Source organism: Poecilia reticulata, chromosome 3 (assembly GCF_904066995.2).
Source record: "Poecilia reticulata chromosome 3, P_reticulata-male-v2, whole genome shotgun sequence".
NCBI classification, from domain to species: Eukaryota; Metazoa; Chordata; class Actinopteri; order Cyprinodontiformes; family Poeciliidae; genus Poecilia; species Poecilia reticulata.
The window spans coordinates 785481-809672 of record NC_088832.1 but is presented as its reverse complement, the minus strand read 5'-3'; the positions used below and the strand labels follow the sequence as shown (position 1 = coordinate 809672).

Below are 24192 nucleotides of genomic sequence, written 5' to 3'. Positions count from 1 at the left end.
TTCACCTGCCTGGCAGCCTCAGTCTCCCTCTGTGGCTCCAATCCAGCAGCTTGCCACCGTTAGTGTGTGAATGACTGAATGTTGTGTGAAGCACTTTGTCATCTGGACTAGATAAAATGGTGTACAAGTACAGGCCATTTACCAAAACAAACAAACACTGTCATATTTCCATCCATCCATCCATTTTCTTGACACCCTTGTCCCTTGGTGGGGTTGGGAGGGTTGCTGGTGCCGAGAGGCGGGGTCACCCTGGACAGGTCGCCAGTCTGTCGCAGGGCAACACAGAGACACACAACCATTCACACACACACTCACACCTAGGGGCAATTTAGACAGACAGTCATGTTTTTGGACTGTGGGAGGAAACCGGAGTACCCGGAGAAAACCCACCATGCACAGGGAGAACACGTAAACTCCATGCAGAAAGACCGGGGCCAGGAATCGAACCCAGAACCTTCTTGCTGCAAGGCAACAGCTCTACCAACTGCGCCACTGTGCAGCCTGCAGACACTTCACAAATATGACATTATTGCAATGTGCTACTTTGAGGTTTGGCTGATAAAAACAATTGCTGAAGTCTGTCTGCTAACTTTAGATTAATATTCTAAGCCTATTCTAAATACTTGGGACAAACTCTTTTTCACACAACGGTATGTAAGTCCATAATTCAATCAGTATTGTAGTTCAAGTTTTATTTGAGTTATGAACAAAAAGCATAAAAACAACAGAAGAGGCCTGGTTCTACCCCAGACTTGGCAGGAACAAGGTTCCTGCTTGATTTACAGGGGCGGAGTTAAGCTGCCAGGAGCTTCTCTGTGAGGAGGGGGGACACTTTAAAGGCAGTGAAGTGGAAAACGAGCAGCCAGACTGCAGCCTGCACTGGGACCTAAGCATGGCACAGAGGGGGACAACAAGGAACGGAGTGGCAGACAAGATCCCAGCTTCAGATCTACCTCAGCCTGTCAAAATCCAGCAAGTCAGATACACCAAGGTACGCAGCTGCACACATACATTTCAACCTGGAAAGAAAGCATCTCAAGCACATGTGGATTGGCTTCTCCACAGATTTTCATCAACAATGAGTGGCACACGTCCGCTAGTGGGAGGACGTTCCCAACTCGGAACCCGGCAACTGGGGACACAATCTGTGAGGTCCAAGAAGCAGACAAAGTAAGAACTCTGAAGAATCACTGAAAAAAAACAAAATTATCCAATTCAAATTCAAAAACACCCCTGGCAGATTTAGATTTAAAATAGTTTTAATTCAATCAGGAAGTTTGTTTCTCATAGAAAATGAAACGGACATCACTGAAGATTATAAAACCATCTAAAGTCCAGTGATGTATGTATGTCATAAAAATGACATACAGTAACCAATTGTGAAACAAGCAATAAACATATTTTGTAAAATGCAATCACCAAAATAATCAATACCCATCAAATATGTTGATCAATATATCACTTTCTACAAATTAAACACAACTCTAAAGCACTGATTTAAAGCAGTGATTTGTTTCAGCTGTATTGCAATTTTCTGGAAGTTTGTTTCAGATTAGAGGAGAAGTAAAACTGAATTCTGCTTCTCCATGTTTGGTTCTGCTTCAACCGATGAAGTCTATCGGTTGAACCAGAACCGATGGACTGGAAGGCTCTTCATCAGCCTACCAGACATTTATGGTCTGGAAGGCTGATACAACAGCAGATCTTTAAAACTAACTGTATTTAAAGGTCTGTTCTCTCAGTCGAAGGACTGTAGAACTGGGTGATGTTCTTGATCTTCCTGCTTTTAGTAAGAACTTGCTGAGATATTAGTCCTTTAATCCTGGAAATGCTCTTGAGATAATGATATGCCGACTTGTAACTGTCTTCATGTGTGTTTCACGGTTGACGTCTGAGTATCTCAGTATGTCCAGGTTTTCTGTCCTGATCCCTAGATTCTAACTGTAATAACTGAAGCTGTGTGTTGAGTCTAGATCGTTTCTCTAAGTCCAAAGATAATAACTTCAGTTTTGTTTCAGTTCAGATGAAAACAGTTATGACACATCCACACATGTATCTGGTTGAAGGTCACCAGATGACATCGTGATCTAAAGCTGTGTATTATCTGCATAGCCATGGTAATGTTACTAGTTATAAACTGAGCTAGAGGGACCATGTAGCTCCATGCTTTGGTGAAGGCTGTAATGCTTCACCACTTTTGTTGTGCATCACCTTGACAGACAACAATTCTGAGTGCCACACTGCCGGATAGGACTCGTTAAAAAAAGGGCTAAATGTTTGGGTTAGGCAGAAATTCAGCTCAAATTAATGGAAATCAATACAAACTCCTAATGTGGGTCAAAACACTGACTTGTATGTGTGTGTGTGCGTGCGTGTGTGCGTGCGTGCGTGTGCGCGTGGGTGTGTGTGTGTGTGTGCGTGGGCGCGTGTGTGTGGCCTTGTATGTTTTTGTGTCAGGTCCACATGCTACATTCCCAAGTAAAAAAAAAAGTATGCTTTGGTATACAAAATTTCAACATACTTTAGCATACTTTGATTGATGTACTTAAACTGTACTATTTTGGAACAACTTTTTTTGTGCTTAGTATACTTTAGTAGTATTTAAATAATATTAAATTACAACTTTTAGTATACTTTAGTATACTCAATGTACTTTTTTGGAACAACTTAAAGTTGTACTTAGTATACTTTAAGTATACTTTTTTTTATGTAGTATTGATTTTTATGCTTGTTTCTGTATTTATCATCAAAAATAATTTCCCAGAAAACAAAAAAGCCATGGGAATAGAAATTATTTTCACAGGCATCTACGAAAAATGCAATGAACATTCAAGTTAAAATCGGTAGGCCTAACAGTAGCCAATCAGTGGAAAAAATATTCTTATTTTGTGCCATTTTCTAGTTGTTAAATATTCCACAAAATGACCAGATAAAAGATGTTCAACATGCCAGTTTAAACTTTGAACTATTTGCAAAACGACTGAGCTCTGCAACATTAAAACATGGATAGAACTGTAACTACATTAATCATAACTCTTCTTCTCTTCAATGTTTCTGTCGGTTTCTGGTGGGGCAGCTCTGTGCTGCCTTCAGGAGAATAGGACATCAGAGTATCATCCATAAAACTTCACCCACATGGCATTTATTGTGCAAACCAGAGCTTTCAGTAGAAAAACAAAAGTACCAGGTCCTTTTAATGCCATACAAATATGAGACAGAAACATGGATTATATCTTTATATAAATCTGTACTGATTTATAGATTAATAGTTTTACTGGACAGAAATTACCAAGAACAAATCTGGTTCTTAATCAAATCCTAATGAGTCAAATTGAAAGTGTCATGGAATCATCAACCTCATGACATTAACACTGACATGAAAAATAATATTGAAGAAATAAATATCCATCCATCCATTTTCTTACACCCTTGTCCCTCAGTGGGGTCGGGAGGGGTGCTGGTAAGAAATAAATATATCAAATCTAATTAAAAACATAAATAAGTGATCAGTTCTTTACTGTTATGTTCTGTAAGATATATTTATTCTCAGTACTAGATGTGGTCTCAACAAACACATGACATTTCAACATTATTTTACCTTTGTATGTGGAAATAGTGCCTGTTTATTCTTGCCATACAGTCCTCTGTATTAATTATTGCTCGAAAGGTCTTGCCATACTAGTTTATTCCTCTGTATTTATTTAGTTTCTTAGTTTATTCTTGCGTTTTGTTAGTCATTCATTTCCATTTAGTTTCATTTGATTAGTATTATCCTCTCTTGGTTTATTGCTATGTCCATTTTAGTTTCTGTCCTGTTGCTAAATTTATTTTATCGTTTATTGACCACCAGTCATTTTCACTCATTACCTGCTGCGCCTCCTAGTCATCATGTGTTTCACATCATGTGCTGATTTTCCACTGTTCAGCCTCGGATTCTCTGTTTTTATGCCATAATTCACATCTAGTTCGTCGCTCCGTTTTATGTCCCGCTTCTCCTGTTTCAGAGTTTTGCGCAATGTGCGCGTCTTTTTTTTTTTTTTTAACGACCTATGATGCGCAGCGTTCGGGAAGCGTATCGATGGGGAAAAGGCAGACTGACATAAACCTTTTTAAAACAACGGAAACAATTTCTGCATTCTGATTATTGAAATTTTAAAGTGCTGTGTTGTTCTATCACCCCCGTTTCATACCGGATCACTTACAGCTCCGTGTTAACGCTATAAAATGAACGCTCTCTATTGTGGTATCACCCATAGAGGGATTTCTTGATTTCTTTATTTAAATGGGTTCATTTTTCAGAGGGATACACAGTGAGGGTATCGTGATTTTAGCTACCAGTAGCAGGAGAACGGAGCTGCGCCAAGAAGCTAACAAACACTGAATAGAAGAAGAAGAAGAAGAGCTGCCATCGATACAGTTGCAGCCAAGCATGTTTTAATGTTACACAATACAGTTTTACCAAGTTGCTCGGAGTCTAAACTGGGATTGTTGTGCATTTAAGGTGTAAACTTTACCTTCGACCAAACGCCCCCCAAAGGCATCCCAGCGCCCCCCTTTTGTAAAAATGTCCGCCAGCGCCCCCTGCCGTCCTCTGAACGCCCCTTGGGGGGCGGTGCCGCCCACGTTGAGAACTGCTAATTTAGAACAACCACATGCTAGCAGCAGACACGACGGATAAATGTTTTCAAACTCATATCATGCAGCTTTTAAGTTGAGGGCTGTCGATCTGGCACTAAAGGAGGGAAATAGAGCCGCTGCATTTAAGCTCGGTGTGAACGAAACCATGGTTCGGCTTTGGAGACGGAGTGCTGCGTCCTTAATATATCCAGCAGATTTATTAGGACGCAGCCCTCTGCTGGGTCCTTATGGAAAACCGAGAGCAGCTTCCAGTTTGTTTGTTTTTTTGTCTTATTTAAAAAAAATAAATAAATTGAAGGTGCTAGTATGGTATGCTCTATAGTCCGAAAAATATGGTAATTGGTTTTAAAAGATTTTTTGAAAATGAATTATCTGCAAATAATGCCATCTTCGAGTGTCTGCCGTAGCAGTGACTAGCGGCGTAATCGTGTAATTTTATTACCACTAGATGGCAGTAGGTGCAGAGCATTTTACATTAAAACGAGAATTAGTGATGCATGAATGCTGCAGGTAGCGGTGACAGCATTGTATCTAGCAAGACTGTGACGACAGTGATGGAAAAGACAGTGAAGCTCAGCAGTAGTTGGAAAGAACATGAGTCCATTTCCCACAACTTATCTGTGTGAAGTGAGCTTCTTAAGCCTGGCTACTATAAAAACTAAAACCAGAGAGAGACTGAAATCTTCCATTTCTGCCAGAAAATCAGCTGTTTTCATCCAAACATGCACAGGTTTCACACTAGGTGGGTAAAATATACAGATATTGACATTTTGTACATGCAACTCTTCATATTGTAACTGAATATGAAGTGAAATGTTTCCCAAATATTATTGCTTCTTTCAGAATAAGAATTATTTTCTGTATTCCGGCTATAAGAATGCTTGTGGATTAGTCTGTAAAACATTTTGACGTTTTCTACAACTTCTTTAAATTTAACACCACAGTGTTGTGGCACTGTTCAGTTGTATTTTTGAAGTGGACATGTGAAGTGCAATTTGAAATAAGAAATGTAAAATGTGATAAAAATAAATTTTTGTGTTTATTTGATTGAGACTTTGATAAGAATGACTATAGGTGGCTACAGAGTATCTTTGTTTACATTTTTGGTTGGTGGTGTGCCTCGAGATTTTTTCAATTAAAATAATGTACCTTCGCTCAAAAAAGGTTGAAAAACACTGGTTTAAATCATGTTGTGTCACGGCTGCTAAGCAACATAACGCCGAGATGGAGGCTAGGCAGTTAGCTGAAGGCTACAGCTTCTCTGCAATGCTCTCTGCCTTCGCAGGACCCCTCTTCCGTAGACCGGGTCGTTTCTCAAGCCCATGAAAGAATGAGCTTGAAAGGATGCAGACCCTGAATTCGGACATAAAGCTCTACTGGTCTGGAACACTTATTTTTATATATATATTTTTGTATCTCTTTTTTGTTTGTGTCTTTACTTAATATACTTGAGAGTGTATATTTACACTTGGGCAAATATATATTTTGTTCACTTAAAGTATACTTTTATTTAATATATTAAAAGTGTATTTTGGTACAACTATGTTTAAGTGTGTTTAAAGTTTTAATTTCGAAATTGGTACAAGTATACTTTAAGTATACACTGTAAAAAAAAAAGTCGGTAAATTAACGGTAAAAAACGGTAAAAGACCAACAGTTTTTGACCGTCGTATCCAAAAACATTTCATTACCGTAGAAGTTACATGGAACTACCGTAAGTCGAAACTGCAAAAAAAAGTCAGTAAATTTACGGCAGAAAATTGTGAAACACCAACAGTTACTTACCGTAATATCCCAAACATTTTGTTACCGTAAAAAATACATGGAATTACCGTAAGTCAACACTGCAAAAAAACTCAGTAAATTTACGGTAAGAAAATTGTGAAATACCAACGGTTACTGACCGTAATATCCAAAACGTTTTGTTACCGTAGAAAATACATGGAATTACAGTAAGTCGACACTGCAAAAAAAAGCCGTAAATCTATGGTAAAAAAATTGTAAAATACCAACAGAAACTGATTGTAATATCCAAAGCATTATATTACCGTAGAAAATACATGGAATTATCATAACTCAATAAACATATATCCTAAGTAATTTTGACAGTCATGAATGTAGAAAATACAGAAATATATTGTAAAAATAGAATTGTAAAGTTCATAGAAAAATATTATAATGTTGCCAGCAGTTAATTACCCTAAACTTAACAGTACTAATCAGCCAAAATTACAAATTTTGCTGATATTTATATCTACAATGTAAAACCGTAAACAAGACTGCAAAAGTAATTTTTACAAAGAACAGAATGCTGGTGTGATATTTTGGTTTCTTTTTTAATAATGCCTTTAATACACCAAACTGAAATCTCAGCAGTAGACCCATACAAGAAAATTCACTGCGGGTAGACGAAACCTTCCACATCAACGCCGCTTGGCACACTGATTGAGAAGGCGTGGTTGAAGAAATACCTAGCGGCAGAATAGTGTACTACGAAAACTGCACGTGCAGCAGCGTCATTCTGGAAACTTTTGGGTACCCCCTCGTACAGCTCCCTTTTAACCTCCGTCTTCCCATTTCTGACGGTGGATCTTCAATATCCTCAAGCTTTGAAATAGCAGGCAGCTACAAACCGGGTGTTAGTTGTAGTAGCTAAGTTTTGGCTACAGTCCGCTGTCGCCTCGATATCAGCAGGAAAATGAAAAAAAAAACTAAGCACTGGATGGTGCCGGCTAATTACTGGACACAACGACACACCGCAAAACTCGGTTGTTGTACCAGTAGCTCACAGATATTTAAAGTTTTGCGTCTTTTTCATGGTACAGATCTTGCAGCTTTGGGTAAAAACAATAGGAGCAAGCAGGATCCGGAACCAATCTATGTGGCATAAATTCAAACGGAAATTCAATTCCACCTAATTTTTCACTACCATCAGCATCTTTAATTTACTCTAGCTAAAACTACAACACCTAGACTCTTCAAATCTGGGCTAGATTATTCTCAACTCATATCAGAATATTTAAAACCACGTGTGGGATTTGGGAAACCTTTATTTGATTTGTGAAACTTCAATAAAGAACAATTCTAGTGTTATCCAAAATCATACAAGTTGTGAAGTCGCCCTTCATTGAAGTTTCATAAATCCCACACTTGGTTTTAAATATTGTGCCATTAGTAGAGAATACTCTAGAGAATTTTTCATTTTGTTATTGTGATAAATAGCAGGGTTTACAGTAAATGGAGACTGTTATTTGTCATGTAAACAAATAATTATCTAGTTTGTATTGCTGCTTGATCCTTCAGCATCAGCAGCAAGTTTCTTTTAACTCTGTTCCTGTAGTTGAGCGTGGCTCAGGAAACTGTGGTGTCCTGAACTCAACACAGTAAAGTCACAGTGCGCTAGCTAAGGCTGCTAACTAGCAGGTGCTAGCTCAGGGTGCTGAGAGGCCAGTAGGCCTGGTCCTTGTCAGGATGCGGCTACTGTCTTTGAAATCAAGCTTCTGCTATTTTAGCGCGTTCAGGAGGAGGAGAAGGAAACGCATTTCTGCATCACAGGTGAGCCCTTTTCACGGTTTTAACTGAAGCTAGATAACTTTAACCAACTGATAAAGAAATGTGTAATTTCTGAGCCATGCCGTTTATGTACATGCACTGGAGCTAGATATTTTTACTATATGGAACATTTAATTTTCCCAGATGCAACACTTCCATTAATGTTTCTGTACGAACGACTGCATAGATCAGGGTCCCCAAACTACGGCCCGCGGGCCGGATGCGGCCCCCTGAACAATACCAGAGAGAATTCAGATTTTTTTTTCATATACCGTATTTTTCCGGTTTATATGTGGATTTTTCTTCAACCGCCAGGGGGCTCTTTAGCAAGAAGTGTGTCCTGTAAACTGTGGGTGTTTTGTTTTGCATGGTGCATTGCTGCCATCTATTGGACTTTTAGGGAACTGCTTGATTTTATGTTATTTAATCAGTGCGGTTGTTTGCTAGCGGTAGAGCAGATGAACACACGTGTCTGTTATGAACGCCGCATTCCAGGTTGAGTTCTTCGAAGCAATGCCTCTAAGTAGCAGCTTATACTTCAAAACGAGCCTTTATGTTAACATGATAAAAAAGTAACTTGTTTATTGAATTAGTTTTGCAAGTACCTGTGGGCGATTTGATTATGTGCTACGTCATTGCTAACTAGCAGGCTACTAAGATTTCTCAGGTCGTTACATAGCATTGCCGCTCATAGCATCCTGAGGTAGCTGTTGTATCAGGTGTACTTCTAATGTATGCATCTGAATGTAAAACACTTCTGTAAGCTGCTCTGAGCTCATCCTGAGTTGTTTGTGCTTTGACACTTTCACTCAATTCTACATGGAAATAAAGGAAGAACTAATTAATCCAGACTCGTGTGAAAGGAGTTTGGCTGATGGTTAGTTTTGGTACAAGACACGATAGCGAGACCATTACAAAGTGAATCATTGGAAGTCAAAATTGGAAATGAAAGAAGAATGCGCCCATTAAAACAGAATTAGGTTTTAATAGGGAATTGAAATTTGAGAATGTTGATCAGTTAAATAGCATAGAGGGGAAATGCTATTTAACAGTTTTTTAAATAATACTGGGATCGGATAGTCGAACCTCGGATTCAGGAAGAGCAGCGTGGTTTTCGTCCTGGTCGTGGAACACTGGACCAGCTCTACACCCTCAGCAGGGTCCTGGAGGGTGCATGGGAGTTCGCCCAACCAGTCTACATGTGTTTTGTGGACTTGGAGAAGACGTTCGACCGTGTCCCTCGGGGGGGCCCTGTGGGGGGTTCTCCGGGAGTATGGGGTACCGGGCCCTTTGATACGGGCTGTCAGGTCCCTGTATGACCGGTGTCAGAGTCTGGTCCGCATTGCCGGCAGTAAGTCGGGCTCGTTTCCGGTGAGAGTTGGACTCCGCCAAGGCTGCCCTTTGTCACCGATTCTGTTCATTACTTTTATGGACAGAATTTCTAGGCGCAGCCGAGGTGTTGAGGGGATCCGTTTTGGTGGCCTTAGGATCGCATCTCTGCTTTTTGCGGATGATGTGGTCTTATTGGCTTCATCAGACCGTGATCTGCAGCTCTCACTGGAGCGGTTCGCAGCCGAGTGTGAAGCGGCCGGGATGAGGCTCAGTGCCTCCAAATCCGAGGCCATGGTCTTGAGCCGGAAAAGGGTAGAGTGCCTTCTCCGGGTCAGGGGGGTCGTCCTGCCTCAAGTGGAGGAGTTTAAGTATCTGGGGATCTTGTTCACGAATGAGGGAAGAAGGGAGCGGGAGATCGACAGGCGGATTGGGGCAGCGTCTACTGTGAAGCGGGCGCTGTACCGGTCCGTCGTGGTGAAGAGAGAGCTGAGCCAAAAAGCGAAGCTCTCGATTTACCGGTCGATCTACGTTCCCACCCTCATCTATGGTCATGAGCTTTGGGTCATGACCGAAAGAACGAGATCACGGGTACAAGCGGCCGAAATGGGTTTCCTCCGCAGGGTGGCTGGGCTCTCCCTTAGAGATAGGGTGAGAAGCTCGGTCATCTGGGAGGGACTCAGAGTAGAGCCGCTGCTCCTCCACGTCGAGAGGAGCCAGTTGAGGTGGCTCGGGCATCTGGTAAGGATGCCTCCTGGACGCCTCCCTGGTGAGGTGTTCCGGGCACGTCCCACCGGGAGGAGGCCTCGGGGAAGACCCAGGACACGCTGGAGGGATTACGTCTCTCGGCTGGCCTGGGAACGCCTTGGGATTCCCCCGGAGGAGCTGGAAGAAGTGGCTGGGGAGAGGGAAGTCTGGGCCTCCCTTCTGAAGCTGCTGCCCCCACGACCCGACCCCGGATAAGCGGAAGAAAATGGATGGATGGATGGATGGATGGATGGCTGGGATCATTATGAGAATTTGAGGAATAGATATTAGGATCCAGTAGATGGCAGTAGTGCAACAATAATGGATGCAAGCTTCTGTTGAAATCTAAAGAAGAAGAAGATCAACAACAAAGCGCCCATTTTCATTTAGCACATGCTAGTAGCACATGCTAGTAGCAACACGAAGGATCAGCACTTTTACTGTTACAGTTACTGTTCGGAAACTACCGTAATCAGTTCAGTTAAATCTAAACTTGGCAACTTTTCTTTTTCAACTTAATAAATGTGATATTCAATTGACCTGTTATGACTCAAATTTTGGGTGTCCGTCCCCCTCTGCTGCTGCTGCATCGTTGTGGAAAACCTGGAGCGGCAGAGATATCTGCGGCTTATATGTGTATGTTTACTGGTTTAAAAAAAAACTTTGGGGTTGTGGTTTATAGTCCGCTGTGGCTCATAGTTAGGAAAATACGGATTATAATCCTTCCTGGATATTTTCTGTGAAGAACCCAGAGAGGGTTATTTGATTGTGCTTTCTGGAAAACAATAAATTTTTACATTTACGCACTCCTGCAATCGTCACACTTTTTCTGTTACAAACTGACTCCGGCCCCCCAGCAGAGAAGGGAAAAGTTATGTGGCCCTAAAAGTTTGGGAACCACTGGTTTAGATTATATTTCTGGTCTACTTTAGACTGCATGTGCTTAAAGTTATTGTTAATGGCAGAAGCAACTTTTTCCAAGTTTGGTTAAGTAATTAATTTGAATTACTTTGAGTGTGAAATGTTAGCTTTTGTTTCAATACTTTGGTAATACTTGGAAGTATAAAGCTTGGCATCAGAGCTAATATTTAATATTTTCCTTTGACCTCTTGACTCTCACCCCCAAAATACTTGCACTAAAGTCACTGGGTCCATGACAGTTGAAGGATTTTAAGATAAGAGAATTTAAATATTAATATTTTACAGTTTTTCTCAGTTTGGGTGCATTTCTCAGAACAGAATTGAAATTCTTAAAGCTACCTGTTCAATCTTCAAATTACTGTGTCACTTCTGCACATCAAAAAATGAGTTTCTCATTCCTTTTGCAAGTTTTGCTTTTGTACATCCTGTAACTGATTATGTGCACTTCTGTGCTTTTCCCCCGTTGTAATTTGCTTTTATCGTGTTGATCAAAATATGTTAAACGTGTCTGTTGAATTCTCAACTTCCAAAACAGCATAAGTTCATTGTGTAAGTCTTAACGTGCATAAGTCTTAAAGTTGTAATAATGTCAATCATATTTTAATTAATTTTCTTCCTAATTCTTTTTTAAATCTGTACTGAATTGGTAAATTGCTCCCAAGTGAGTCCTGAGTTTCTCTAACAAGTCAATGTATGAACCATTGGCTCATCCAACGATCAACCAGTTTTCTGAAAACAGATTGAAGGTGCATCTTGTGAACCATCAGCTGGTAACAATATGGTCTATATAGCCAGAACACAACACAATGTTATATTTCTGAGAACTGATGAACAGAGTGGACAGAGTGAACAGCCAGAGAGAAGAAGAAGAGTGAAGCTGAGAAGGAAATAGTTGGGAGGGAAGCAGAAGAAGAGTCGGAAGAGGCTGAGGACATCTGCCAGTTTCCATCAGTCCAACATCAGGATATGGCTGCAACCCACAACATGATGCTGATGGAGGTTCTCCCACCCTACTGTTCATTCCTTAACCCCACCGATGAACCTTTGTCGGCATGACGATGGAAATTAAAATGTAATGTAATTATGTCATTTCTACAGCACTGTACAGTTTTCCATGAGGAGATTGTCCTGTGGTTCCTTTTCTACTTTTTTTTTCTCTGCATTTCTGTCTTTTTCTTTCTGAATCTCCATGGCATGGATCATCAATGAATTACAGCAAAAGCGTAAATGTGAATTTTGTAGTCTCTTCCCATGACTAATCAATTCTTATCGTAAGTCTTATCTGTACATAGAGAAACTATAACTTATTATTTTGAGTCACTGATATGTTAACTGACAGAATTTTGAGAGCTGAACTAAGGATTTTTCAAGCAAACAAATTCTATTTTTTGCTGTTTCTACAAATTGTTTTGAGAAATGCGCTTACTGTTTTGTAAATGCCAACAATGACTTGAGAAATGCACCAAAAGTGACTGAGAAAAACTAACATAGCATAAATTGTCTCAGGTGTATCTATTTGTTTGCCTGTATGAAAAGTGTACACATTTACAGCTTTGTTTCTGCTAGCTTGCAGGAATTGTAACTAACATAAATGTTTGAAGACAACTTATTGGCCTTCATGAGACTCAGATAAATGGTGAGTATCTATTTCATAAATTGCCTAAAACAGTTATATTTGTTTTTATTTATGTTTTTGTTTGTGTATTTCATCAGGTTGCAGAGAGGATCACACCTGTCGTCAACAAACAAAGGTTTAAGAATGACTGAATTTTCAGTCAGAAATGATCACACCGCCTGGTTGAAGTACCAGTCTCCATATGCAAGTCAACAAAGGTGAAACAAACATTTAAGCGAATGGTGCATTTATATGATGTTCATGTAGTGCATCTTTCTAACTTTTGCTTTCTTTGTTTTCCAGCAGAGAGGAAACACCCAATTGACAACATGTGAGTCTCAAATTCAACCTGTGACTGGGAAGACTACAACCATCCTGAGCAAAATCTGAACTCGGTGTCTTGTGACTCTCAACCCAGAACAAGAATTCTTTTATCACCGGCTTTTCTCCTACAGCAGGTTATCTCTTATGTGGACACATGCTGTTTTTTTGTTTGTTTTGTTTTCCAGATCTCAGTAATACCGTGAGGAAACTGGACAGAAAATAGAATCGGTTCTATTTTTAACTGAATTTTTAAATAGAACTTGTTTCTTTAAGTGGATTACTCGTAATCTGTATTTTTGTTTAATTTGAATGTATTTTCTTTATAACTTTCTGTATAGAAATGCTGACAAGTTACACTTCCTTGTGTGTTGTACTATAATTTTTATGGTAAAATTTTGGTAAGAACAGTGACCAGTAATATACCATAAGGTTTTTGGGGGGTTTTTTTTACAATAAAATGTCAATATATGATACAGTCTGCCCGTGTTTTTCACTTATGGAGATACTATGCCTCAGGCAGTATGACCGTATCACCGGAAAAAACACGGAAAAAAAACATGGAAAAAACACATTTTAATTTTTTATTTAACATATTTTTGGAAATACGGTAAAATGCTGGCAGTTTTGGTTGCCAGAATTTTACCATATTTTAAAAATACGGTAATATACTGCATTTTAAAAATACAGTAAAATACTGGCAGTTTTGGTTGCCAGTATTTTACCGTATTCTGAAAACACGGTAAAAAACTGGCAGTTTTGGCAGCCAGAATTTTACAGTATAAAGACGGTAAAATTCTGGCAACCACAGCTGCCAGTTTTTTACCGTAAATTGAGGCCATTTTTTTTACAGTGTACTTCAGATATACTTATAGGTAGTACACTTAATACTTTGCATACTTAAAGTGTACTTTCATGAATTTAAGTATATACTAAAGTATACTTTTTTTTTCAGCTGGGTTGTGTGGACTGAATGTTACTTATGGGGCCCAAAAGAAGAGGTGCTGTTTTGGGGTTATAGGTTAGATTTAGAACTAATGTGTGATGTGAGTTTTGGTTGGTGAGATTATAATAATCTATGGTTAAAGTTACAACTCTGACACTAAAACCTTCTGAAAATGTGAGGAACAGCTTGCAACCTGAGTGGATCCTGACTGATGTGCCTCCCTCCCCGGTGCAGGAGGATGTTGACAAGGCGGTTGCAGCAGCCAAAGCGGCCATGCAGCTGGACTCTGCTTGGCGGAAGATGGAGCCCCCCCGCAGGGGGAGGTTGCTACACAAACTGGCGGACCTGGTGGAGAGGGACCGGAAACTGCTGGCGGTAAAACACCATCACAAAGACACGTGACAGTAGACAAAAATATGTGGGGCATGTATGATCTTTTTATGTAAGCACTGTAAACATCTTGTTTAAGTGTGCCTAAGCAAGCTACCATTTCAGGAGGGGTGGTTTCAGAACTTTCATTAATGTATAATGAAAGTACTAATGTACTGGAAAGATACTAATGCATAAGTATCCTCCTTCAAAACTCCTGGTCTTACTATTTTCCTCAATCTCTCCCTATGAAACTCATATATGTCCACAATTCATCAGTACATACTGAATTGTGGAATGGGATTGAGGAGGATATATATATATATATATATATATACATACGACCGTTCTGAGTACCACACTACCTGTCAAATTGAATCCCATGTCAGCATTATAAAGTAGTAATGACTATATTTTTCTAATATTATAAAATTAGAAAAATTTTACAATAAAGTAAAATGTAATAAGTACAACTTCATCTTCATTCCTTAGACCTTGGAGACACTGGACACAGGAAAGCCATTTCTCCAAGCTTTCTTCACTGACCTGGAAGGTAGCATCAAAACGTTGCATTACTATGGAGGCTGGGCTGATAAGATTCATGGCAAAAGTGTGCCTGTGGGTGAGTGTGTGTGGAATCTGTCTTCTAGCTGTCAGCTTGTAGTTCCAAAACTTTAAAGACAAAAACAATATCAATTTGTCCATCAAATGTACACTGTAAAAAAAGTCGGTCTTTTACCGTTTTATTTACCGTAAATTTACTAACAGTTTTTGACTGTCATATCCAAAAACATTTCATTACCGTAGGAATTACATGGAACTACCGTAAGTCGAAACTGCAAAAAAAGTCAGTAAATTTACGGTAGAAAATTGTGAAACACCAACAGTTACTGACCGTAATATCCAAAACATTTTGTTACCGTAGAAAATACATGGAATTACAGTAAGTCGACACTGCAAAAAAAATCCGTAAATCTATGGTAAAAAATGGTAAAATACCAACAGTTACTGAACGTAATATTCAAAGCATTATACTACCGTAGAAAATACATGGAATTATCATAACTCAATAAACATAAGGTTTATGTAATTTACCATAAGGTTTTTTTTGTTTGTTTTTTTTTACAATAAAATGTAAAAAAAAGTCTGGCTGTGTTTTTCACTTATGGAGATACTATGCCTCAGGCAGTATGACTGTATTTACTATGGAAAAACCACATTTTAATTTTTTATTTAACATATTTTAGGAAATACGGTATTTTACCGTATTTGGGAAATATGGTAAAATACTGGCAGTTTTGGTTGCCAGAATTTTACCGTATTCTTTAAAAAATGGTAAAATACTGCATTTTAAAAATACGGTAAACTGGCAGTTTTGGTTGCCAGTATTTTACCGTATTTTGAAAACACGGTAAAAAACTGGCAGTTTTGGTAGCCAGAATTTTACCGTATAAAGACGGTAAGATTCTGGCAACCACAGCTGCCAGTTTTTTACCGTAAATTGAGGCCGTTCTTTTTTACAGTGTACAAACAAATCCTCACACAGGACAGCAGTGGATAAGTGGGGAGGATATTCTTCCTGTAATTGGAAAATCATTGGGTTTGATTCCAGTTTCCCTCCCTGCCATGTCAGTGCCCTCTTGGCCAAGGCCTCTAGCCCCTTGTTCCCTACCAGTATGTGTATGAATGTATTTGGGTGCTTAGAGAGGTCAAAATGAACAGAAACCCACAATATAATGTAAGTTCAGTCAATAAATTATTCTTTATAGTCTAAATAAGCCTTCCATCACTATAGATGATGGGGCATGCAGTCCAACACAGGTGAGGAAAACAAATGGGATGAATGAGAACTAACACAGTCACCAGAAATCTAAGTGATCACTTTACATAACCCAATTCAAGAATGAGTCAAGTTAGAAAGCTGTATGTGGCTGTGAAACTCAATACAGAAAAACTGTAGATGTAGTATAAGTAGAGATTTATGAACTACAAATATTTAAAACATTTGTAACACTGACTTGGTTTAAGAGACTACGACAATATCTGAGTTCTATATGTACAGAACTATAGGTCACAGCCTGCTGATTTTCCTCACAACCACTGCGTGAAGTATGATTTTGGTCAAACACAAGAGCGGAGGAGGTATCCATGAAATGACAATAACTTTTTTCTTTTTTTCTTTTTTTTTCCACAGATGAAACCTATCTGTGCTTAACCAGACATGAACCTATTGGTATTTGTGGAGCCATTATTCCAGTAGGTATTTGAAGAAAAAGGGCAAAACATAGTCATTGGAGGTCAGAAAGAACGAGTCATGGGGTGTTTTAAAGTGAACCCGATTACGGCAAATGAGAGACGTAAAGTTCAGTTGTAGAATTAATTAAGAAAAAATAAGAGTACGCCAAAGAAATAAAAAACAATAGACTTCACAGGAAACTAGGAAATGAATCCAACATAAAAGAATAACTAAACTAAAGAAACATAAATAAAATACAGAGGCAACGAATAACTAAAAACAAGACATAAACTAGACTTACTAAGGAAAAACTGAAGTGGAAACATGGCAGAACTAATAGAAAAAAAGAAGAAACACAAAAAAGCGACAAAACCCAAAACCAAGCAACCCCAGATCCTAAAAGGATGATGGACAATCATAGAGCATTTTATGTTATAAGACCTCCAAATTTAGGAACATGTTTGGGATGATATTATCAACGCAGAAGGAACGGGTTTGTCTTGAGTTATTCATACTCTGGCAGATTTAATTTTAAAATTAATTCCATTCAACCAAGAAGTTTGTTTTAATGAGAAATTAGACACAGTACATTTCTGAAAAGATAAAGGAAAATAAGATTATATAAAAATAAAATATTCTGGTTTTATTCACTTTTTATTTTTTTTTGTCATGATTTTGTGTCTGAATCACTTCAGTTATTACAGCATCTGATAAGAATTTCATGTCCATAAGTGCATTAAACACAGAGAGGAATGTTGACATGTCTGCTATATATTTTCATTGCTGTAAATTCTCTCGCTGGCTGTTTTTTTGTTTTGTGTTTTGGTCTCCACCAGTGGAATTTCCCTCTGCTGATGCTCATGTGGAAGTTAGCACCGGCCCTGAGTTGTGGAAACACTGTGGTCATCAAACCGGCAGAGCAGACCCCACTCACTGCGCTGCACATTGGATCACTGATCAAAGAGGTCTGATTCCAAAACTGAGAGAATATTATCTTTTGTTTCAACAAAAATGTTTAAGGGAAATAATAGTTGGTGTCCAGATTCTCATGGAAAATGCCTGCAGCTTTATTAGGTTTCTTTCATAGCCACCGTGAGGTGAGAGCACCCTGCTTCTGGAGAAGTCCTGTGGAACTCCTAAGTGTTTTTGACCTGAAATTATTGATGTGCTTGAAACATTAAGACAAGATCATATTAAATGAATAACTTCTTAAACAGATTTTTTAAAAATATTTTATTCTTAACAAATAGTTCTGGTCAGACATTTACGTACAGACCTGGACAGAAACAAACCTGGCCCAAGGTTGTCTGAGGCCTTAAGCAGAATATGATGCGGGTTCCTTCAGGACGATCAGACATTGATTAGAAGTCGAGTCTCTTTCACTGGAAATATTGTGAAAATGCATTAAACAGAAAATAAAGATAGAACCCTAATTAACATGATCAGGCAGTTTATCAGCAAAAAAAAAAAAAAGGTGATTTGGGGGTGAGTTTTATTTTAAACATCTCAGTCGGGCCCTTCTGGGATTTGAACTCAAGAACTCTCACACCCTAAGAGAGAATCATACCCATAGACCAATGAGCCTCCCTCTCATTGGTCTAGGGTCTGAGTTCTGTGTAAATGTGTGAGAGTCGGACAAACTTTCATCTAGCCTCGTCTAAGAACTCCTCCTGCTGCCTGGGTTCAAATCCCAGTCAAGCCCTGTTGAACCCTTCTGAGCAATTACAGATTGAATCCATAAAAGCCTTTTTAGCCACAATGGAATAGAATATACTTTGTAATCTTGCATGTACAGAAACTTCCTTTTTAAATGAAAATCCTTTTAGCATCAACCACAATTAGCCATTGTTTGTTTTTTGGTCCAAGACCATTTTTACCTCATCTATCCCTGGCTTGAATATTTTGAATGTGAGATGATGATTAAAATCTTTTAGTAGCATGTTTGGTTTGGGCAGATAGATTCTGGTGTCCTACATTAGCATGCTCTCTGGATGTCCATTCCAGGCAGGCTTCCCTCCTGGAGTGGTGAACATCATTCCAGGGTTTGGATCCACAGCTGGAGCAGCGATTGCCAGCCATGAAGGCATTGATAAAGTGGCCTTCACCGGCTCCACAGAGGTCTGTGAATGCATGACAAAACGTTTCTGCTGCACACAGTAATTACGTTTTTGTGAATTTGATGAACTGATCAAAAGTGAAAAATGTGACATCCGCTTTGTACTAATCTCCCTTGTATTAGAACTTTATAGACCCACAGCTACAGGTTTTTAGGGGCAAGTCTCCACCAGCTTTACTCATTTAAAGACTTGAAATTTTGCCAATTACTCTGCACAAAAGTTCACATTAGCTGAATTTTCCTGGGCAGTCTTTATTAAAATGCATTTTGAACTCGTTACAGACTTTCAGTTATATTAGTTCACGGATTAGACCCTAAACATGGAACTAATCCGTGTTTAGGGTCGTTGTCCTTCTGGAAGTTGAACCGCCACCTCAGTCTTTTATTGCCTGTAACAGATTTGTTCCACGATTGTCCCTCAATTAAGCATCATCCATTTTTAAAAGCACTTTTACTTGCTTCCTTGTTCTGCTGAAGAAAAGCATCCCTACAACATGTTGCTGCCACCGCCAATGGCAGCATCTCAGTGGTTGCCCATGTATACTTATTTGGTCTCACCCGACTCGAGCATCTTCTTTCATATGATCACTGTGTCCAGGCTTGTAGTAAAATGAAGACAGACAACTTTTCTTTTATGGTTTTCTTTGCCATTTATGAACCACCAGATCTGAACATCATTTGAATACAACTGACTACATTGGATACTGTTTAGCTGTTTCCAAATCTAGGGGGGGGAAACATACAGTATGCACACCTCACTTTATAAAGTGTTTTATTAGTAAAACACTTTAAAAAACATCTATAGTTTTCCTCCAAACCATACAGTTATGCACCACTTCGACTTTACAGCTGAATACCAAAGAACTACTTAGAACTACAGGAGGTATGAATACTTTTGCATTGCAGTGATCTGCATCAGTTGATGTGAAACGTTCTATAGCAATTTAATGTTTGTTTTTTTATCTTTATTATATGAAAATTGTTTCTTGCACATGGATTCACATATTTCTACCAACAGATGTGTTTAAGGCAATTTTACCATTTTCTTCCAGGTGGGCCAACTGATCAAAGAGGCTGCAGCCAAAAGTAATCTGAAGAGAGTCACTTTGGAGCTGGGAGGGAAGAACCCTTGTATTGTGTTTGCTGACTGTGACTGTAAGTAAAATGATCCTTGCTTTTTTATGCTGCTTGACATGCCCTAAGGTGGGCATGCGTGTGTGTGTGTGCGTGTGCATGTGTGTGTGTACTTAAACCATTAGGGATCATTTCTGGCATAGTTACTAACCTTCTGAAGATCGTTGGCCCTTCCTTGTTGGAAGATGTGGCCACCAAGTTATTAGTTTCAGTGGGTAATTACTTTTTTCACAAATAGCCAAGATGATTTGTTTCTTTTTTTCTTTTGAAATGAAATAATCATTTTAAAATTACACTTGTATTTTTTCAGGACATCTTTGTCTGATTTGAACCTTTGACTTCAAATTAGCAGAGGGGTCTTATACTTTATGAAATAACTGCCAGGTAGCTCTGAGATGAACATATTGTGATTTGTGGAAGAGTTTTGTTTTTGTAGAACCATGTAGATAACTGAACGACTGAACTCTGACCTAGAGATGGTGCCATTTCTTCTTAAATTTGCATTTATTTCTGTCTGTGTGTTTGTGCGTGTGTGTGTGTGTGTATGTGCGCGCATGTGTGTGTGTGCGTGCGCGTGTGTGTAGTGCAGATGGCTGTGGAGGAAATTCAAAAAGGAGCTTTTTACAACCAAGGCCAGTGCTGCACAGCTGCATCACGTGTCTTTGTGCAGGACAGGATTTATGAGGAGTTTGTGCGCCGTAGCATAGAAAATGCAAAGAAGATTGTCATAGGAGACCCACTGGACCCCCAGACAACACACGGGCCACAGGTGTCAGAGCTTCAGAATTTAAAAATATAATTTAAAAAAATAATGAAAACACATTTATGAATTGGCACTGTAAAATACATGACTGACTTTCACCATGTAATAACTAAGATTGAATGAGAATCCATCCATCCATCCACCCACCCATTCGTTCATTCATTCATTCATTCATTCATTCATTCAATCATTCATTTCTACCTTTCTGTTCATCTTTTAAACTCTCCACCTGGTCAGTCCTACATATTTATTTTTATATTGTTAAATATGTATATAATTAAATCAGGAATTTTTTAGAATCACTTGCAAATCCAAAGTAAACATTTTTATTCATTCATTGTTTGTTTACCTTCTCTATTACTACTAGATTGACCAACAACAGTTTGAAAAAATAATTGGCCTGATAGAAAGTGGGAAAAAAGAAGGTGCCAAGCTGGAATACGGAGGAGGAGCTGTGGGAGAAAAAAGTCTCTTTATTCATCCCACCATCTTCTCCGAGGTCAAAGACAGCATGAGGATCGCCAAGGAAGAGGTTGCATCACAATGCACTGTGTTATGGATGAAAGTGTGAAAAAGAAAAGCCACATGAGACACTTTGTAATAAAATACCCTGAAGAGAAAAACAGGCTGACTATCTGATATTTTGCGGTGAAACAAGCCAAACTACCTAAGACACAAACATTTGAGTGACAGAGTATCAACCATCCCAGGGCTAGTGGTACCCGAAAAATTAATTGTCAAAATGTCGACTTTATAAAAAATTTTGCATTGTACAATGCAGATTTTTTTTTTTTCATTTATAAAGCTTCATTTATATATTTGTGCTTTCAGATCTTTGGGCCTGTGCTCTGTATATTCAGCTTTAAGAGCAAACAGGAAGTCATAGAGAGGGCCAACAACTCTCAGTATGGCTTGGTGTCTGCTGTGTTCACAACAAGTATGGACAGAGCTCTGTCTGTGTCTGGAGCCCTGGAGACTGGAACTGTCTGGTAACCTTCCTTTCTTCTATTCAGTGGACAATTACAAGCTTCTGAATTCCTGTGCATTAACTGAAGCACATTTTGAACAAAAAACTCAAAAGATTTCATTGAAGGCAGTTCGACGTTCACTCGGTTTTAACTGAAGATGTTTTAACACCTATCCAGGAGTCTTTTTCAGTTCTGGAGGAAACTTCACCAAGTTATGAAAAACCAGACGATCAATATCTGCTTCCATGAGTGCTACAAACTGAAACACATGTTCTATCACATCACAATAATGAAGTCAGGAGTTACAATGTTTTTGTTTGTTTGTTTGTTTTTAAATAAAGTTGCTAACCTTCAGCTCACTGATGAACTGATTGTAGATCGCTATTTCTTTGTTATGGCCGGTGGCTTGTCGATTTGTAATATGAACCAAATATACAGAAGTTAAAGAGTGAAGACGCCGCCTCTCCTCATTTGCATAATAAGAGAGAAATGATTTTGGTGAAGTAAAAATAGGGGACAGAAAAATAAAAAAATACCACATGGTAGTAAAATTACTTGTGAAAAAAAATTAAAGGGGAAATTAAAGAGACTATTGAATCTTTGTAACTCTGTCACCTATCATGCGAGGCGCCATGTCGGATGTCAGAAGTGAGCAAAGGGAGTACTGAAAGAAGTCTCAGATTGATTTCCCATGTTGTCTTTGCCAGTACATCCATGGCTTCTACTAGTTCAGATTGAATTCACTTGTCTGTGATAGTAGCTCACCTAGTTGGGTCTCATAAACGTTGGTATTTACAAAAATTGGAATCATCTAACTTAGAAACCGACCATACCTTCTTCTTGTTGATTTCATCAAATTGCTGACTTTGCCTAAATTCACATGATTTATGCCACTATGTAGTTATATGTTTCTTGTTGCACTGCATACAAAAGTCTAGATGCGCACGTTTTTCGTACGTTGTAGGCTACATGATGGGGCATTTTCTCCATGGTTGCTAATGATTTGTTGCCTCCCTTCTCCATAATGCAACATTTGGTTGCATCTTACTGATTGTACTTTTCGTGTGGATGATGTGAAAGAACGTGTGTTTCAGTTAACGTTAATCTTACCTTGTAAAAACGTATTTTCTGCAAATCCACGAATACACAGAGGACTGCCTTTCAGCTATTCCTTAGTATTGACAGCTGCTATCCATCTCCATATTCTTTCCTTATTAAAAGGTTTAGGAAAAAATAAGTTTAGTTTGCATTCTTGTTTGTTTGTTCAGCCAACCACACAACACCATGTGACCATTTTTAAGGTGAAATCCACTTACTAAAAGCATTGTTAGGTTAGTAACTGTATAATTTTTGATAAGCTTTACAGGAAGTGATGCCTGTTTTGAGTAAAACACTATCTGAAGATTTTGACGCCACGTGCAAAGGGTCAATAAGAAAAAGGAAAATTGTGAATTTTGTTTTTAAACAGTAAATTCATGTGCTTAAATATGTAGTTGGAACTTAAATGAAAAATTTGAAGTTCAATGAACTTAAAAAAGTGAGGTATCCTTTTTGAAATTAATTGGTGCGTTTTATTTATTGGGCCATATATTTATTTCTGCTTTTATTTTCCATTCTGTCAATTTCAGTTCTCTGGTCTGTTGCAGATATTGTGTAACACAAATATTGAAATAATAATAATAATAAAATCATTGAGGCTTATCCTTCTCTGTCTGTCTCAAGGATAAACTGCTATAACGCCATGCATGTCCAGACTCCATTTGGAGGATACAAGATGTCAGGAAATGGAAGAGAGCTGTAAGAAGCATCAGGATTAAATCATATTTTACTTCCTTTGTCCCACGCCGCCTGAACTTCTTTCTCTGCTCTGTCTGATCTCTCCAGAGGGGAATATGCCCTTGCAGAGTACTCTGAGGTAAAAACTGTAACCTTCAAGATGAATGATTCCATGTGAGCGGAGCTGGGAAGGTCCATGCCACCCTGCACTGTCCTGATCCTTATGTCATCCAGTTTTAAAACTATAGAGCATCCGAATTTTTGATTTAGATTGTTATAATTTCCAGGTTGTGAACGCTAGAAGAAAATATTTGGGTTAGAAATTCTATGCCTTCAGAAAGTATTCATCTCTTTTAGCATTTTTCACATCTTTATTTGTATTTGTATAATTTTATTAACATATTAACATGTTTGTAGACAATGGCAAAAACGATTTATTCACAATAAGAATTTTAAAGCTGAAGATTAAATAAAGTTAGAAAAGGTGATATTATGTTTATCTCCTGAATTTCCTGAAGGTTTTTCAGAATTTCTTTTTACTGTTGTGGATCAATGTTCTACATGACTGCAGCATTCTGCTGTAACCTGGTTGTAATTCTCTTTTGTTATAATTACACAAAATGTCTTTTTTTATTATTATTTGTCTTGTTCCTTATCTTACTGAAACACCTGTCATTGTTTTAACCACGTTACTTTAAGATCGGAAACCCCGTCCTTTTATTTCTTCTTCTGTGGTATTGTCTTTAAATTGTTTGCGCCCC

At 38.6% G+C, this 24192-nt stretch overlaps 1 protein-coding gene across 4 annotated transcripts; it reads left to right on the top strand.

Annotated features, from left to right (window-relative positions):
• Positions 1-722: 722 nt before the first annotated feature.
• aldh1a3 (aldehyde dehydrogenase 1 family, member A3) lies at positions 723-24070 on the top strand. Of its 4 annotated transcripts, none has more exons than XM_081604902.1 (15): positions 7805-8193; positions 12754-12823; positions 12901-13020; positions 13109-13260; positions 14304-14444; positions 14931-15060; positions 16633-16694; positions 17511-17639; positions 18679-18792; positions 19843-19945; positions 20509-20693; positions 21055-21219; positions 21519-21676; positions 23378-23452; positions 23540-24070. In XM_081604902.1, the coding sequence occupies exons 5-15, from the start codon at positions 14343-14345 to the stop codon at positions 23607-23609; spliced, it is 1293 nt and encodes a 430-aa protein (XP_081461028.1). In that variant the 5' UTR covers positions 7805-8193; positions 12754-12823; positions 12901-13020; positions 13109-13260; positions 14304-14342; the 3' UTR covers positions 23610-24070. The 4 variants fall into 4 exon arrangements, with proteins under 4 accessions (XP_008403170.1, XP_081461028.1, XP_081461026.1 ...); XM_081604900.1 differs by having other exon boundaries at positions 13106-13260; XM_081604901.1 differs by lacking the exon at positions 7805-8193 and having other exon boundaries at positions 11631-12823; positions 13106-13260.
• The last annotated feature ends 122 nt before the right edge of the window (positions 24071-24192 follow it).

What these genes read in the sequence shown, in the direction of transcription:
- aldh1a3 (XM_008404948.2), top strand. Translation starts at nt 893, where the DNA reads ATGGCACAGAGGGGGACAACAAGGAACGGAGTGGCAGACAAGATCCCA. An exon ending in AGCAAGTCAGATACACCAAG is followed by an intron (nt 992 to 1,065) that starts GTACGCAGCTGC and finishes GCTTCTCCACAG; the next exon opens with ATTTTCATCAACAATGAGTG. An exon ending in AGACAACACACGGGCCACAG is followed by an intron (nt 20,694 to 21,054) that starts GTGTCAGAGCTT and finishes TATTACTACTAG; the next exon opens with ATTGACCAACAACAGTTTGA.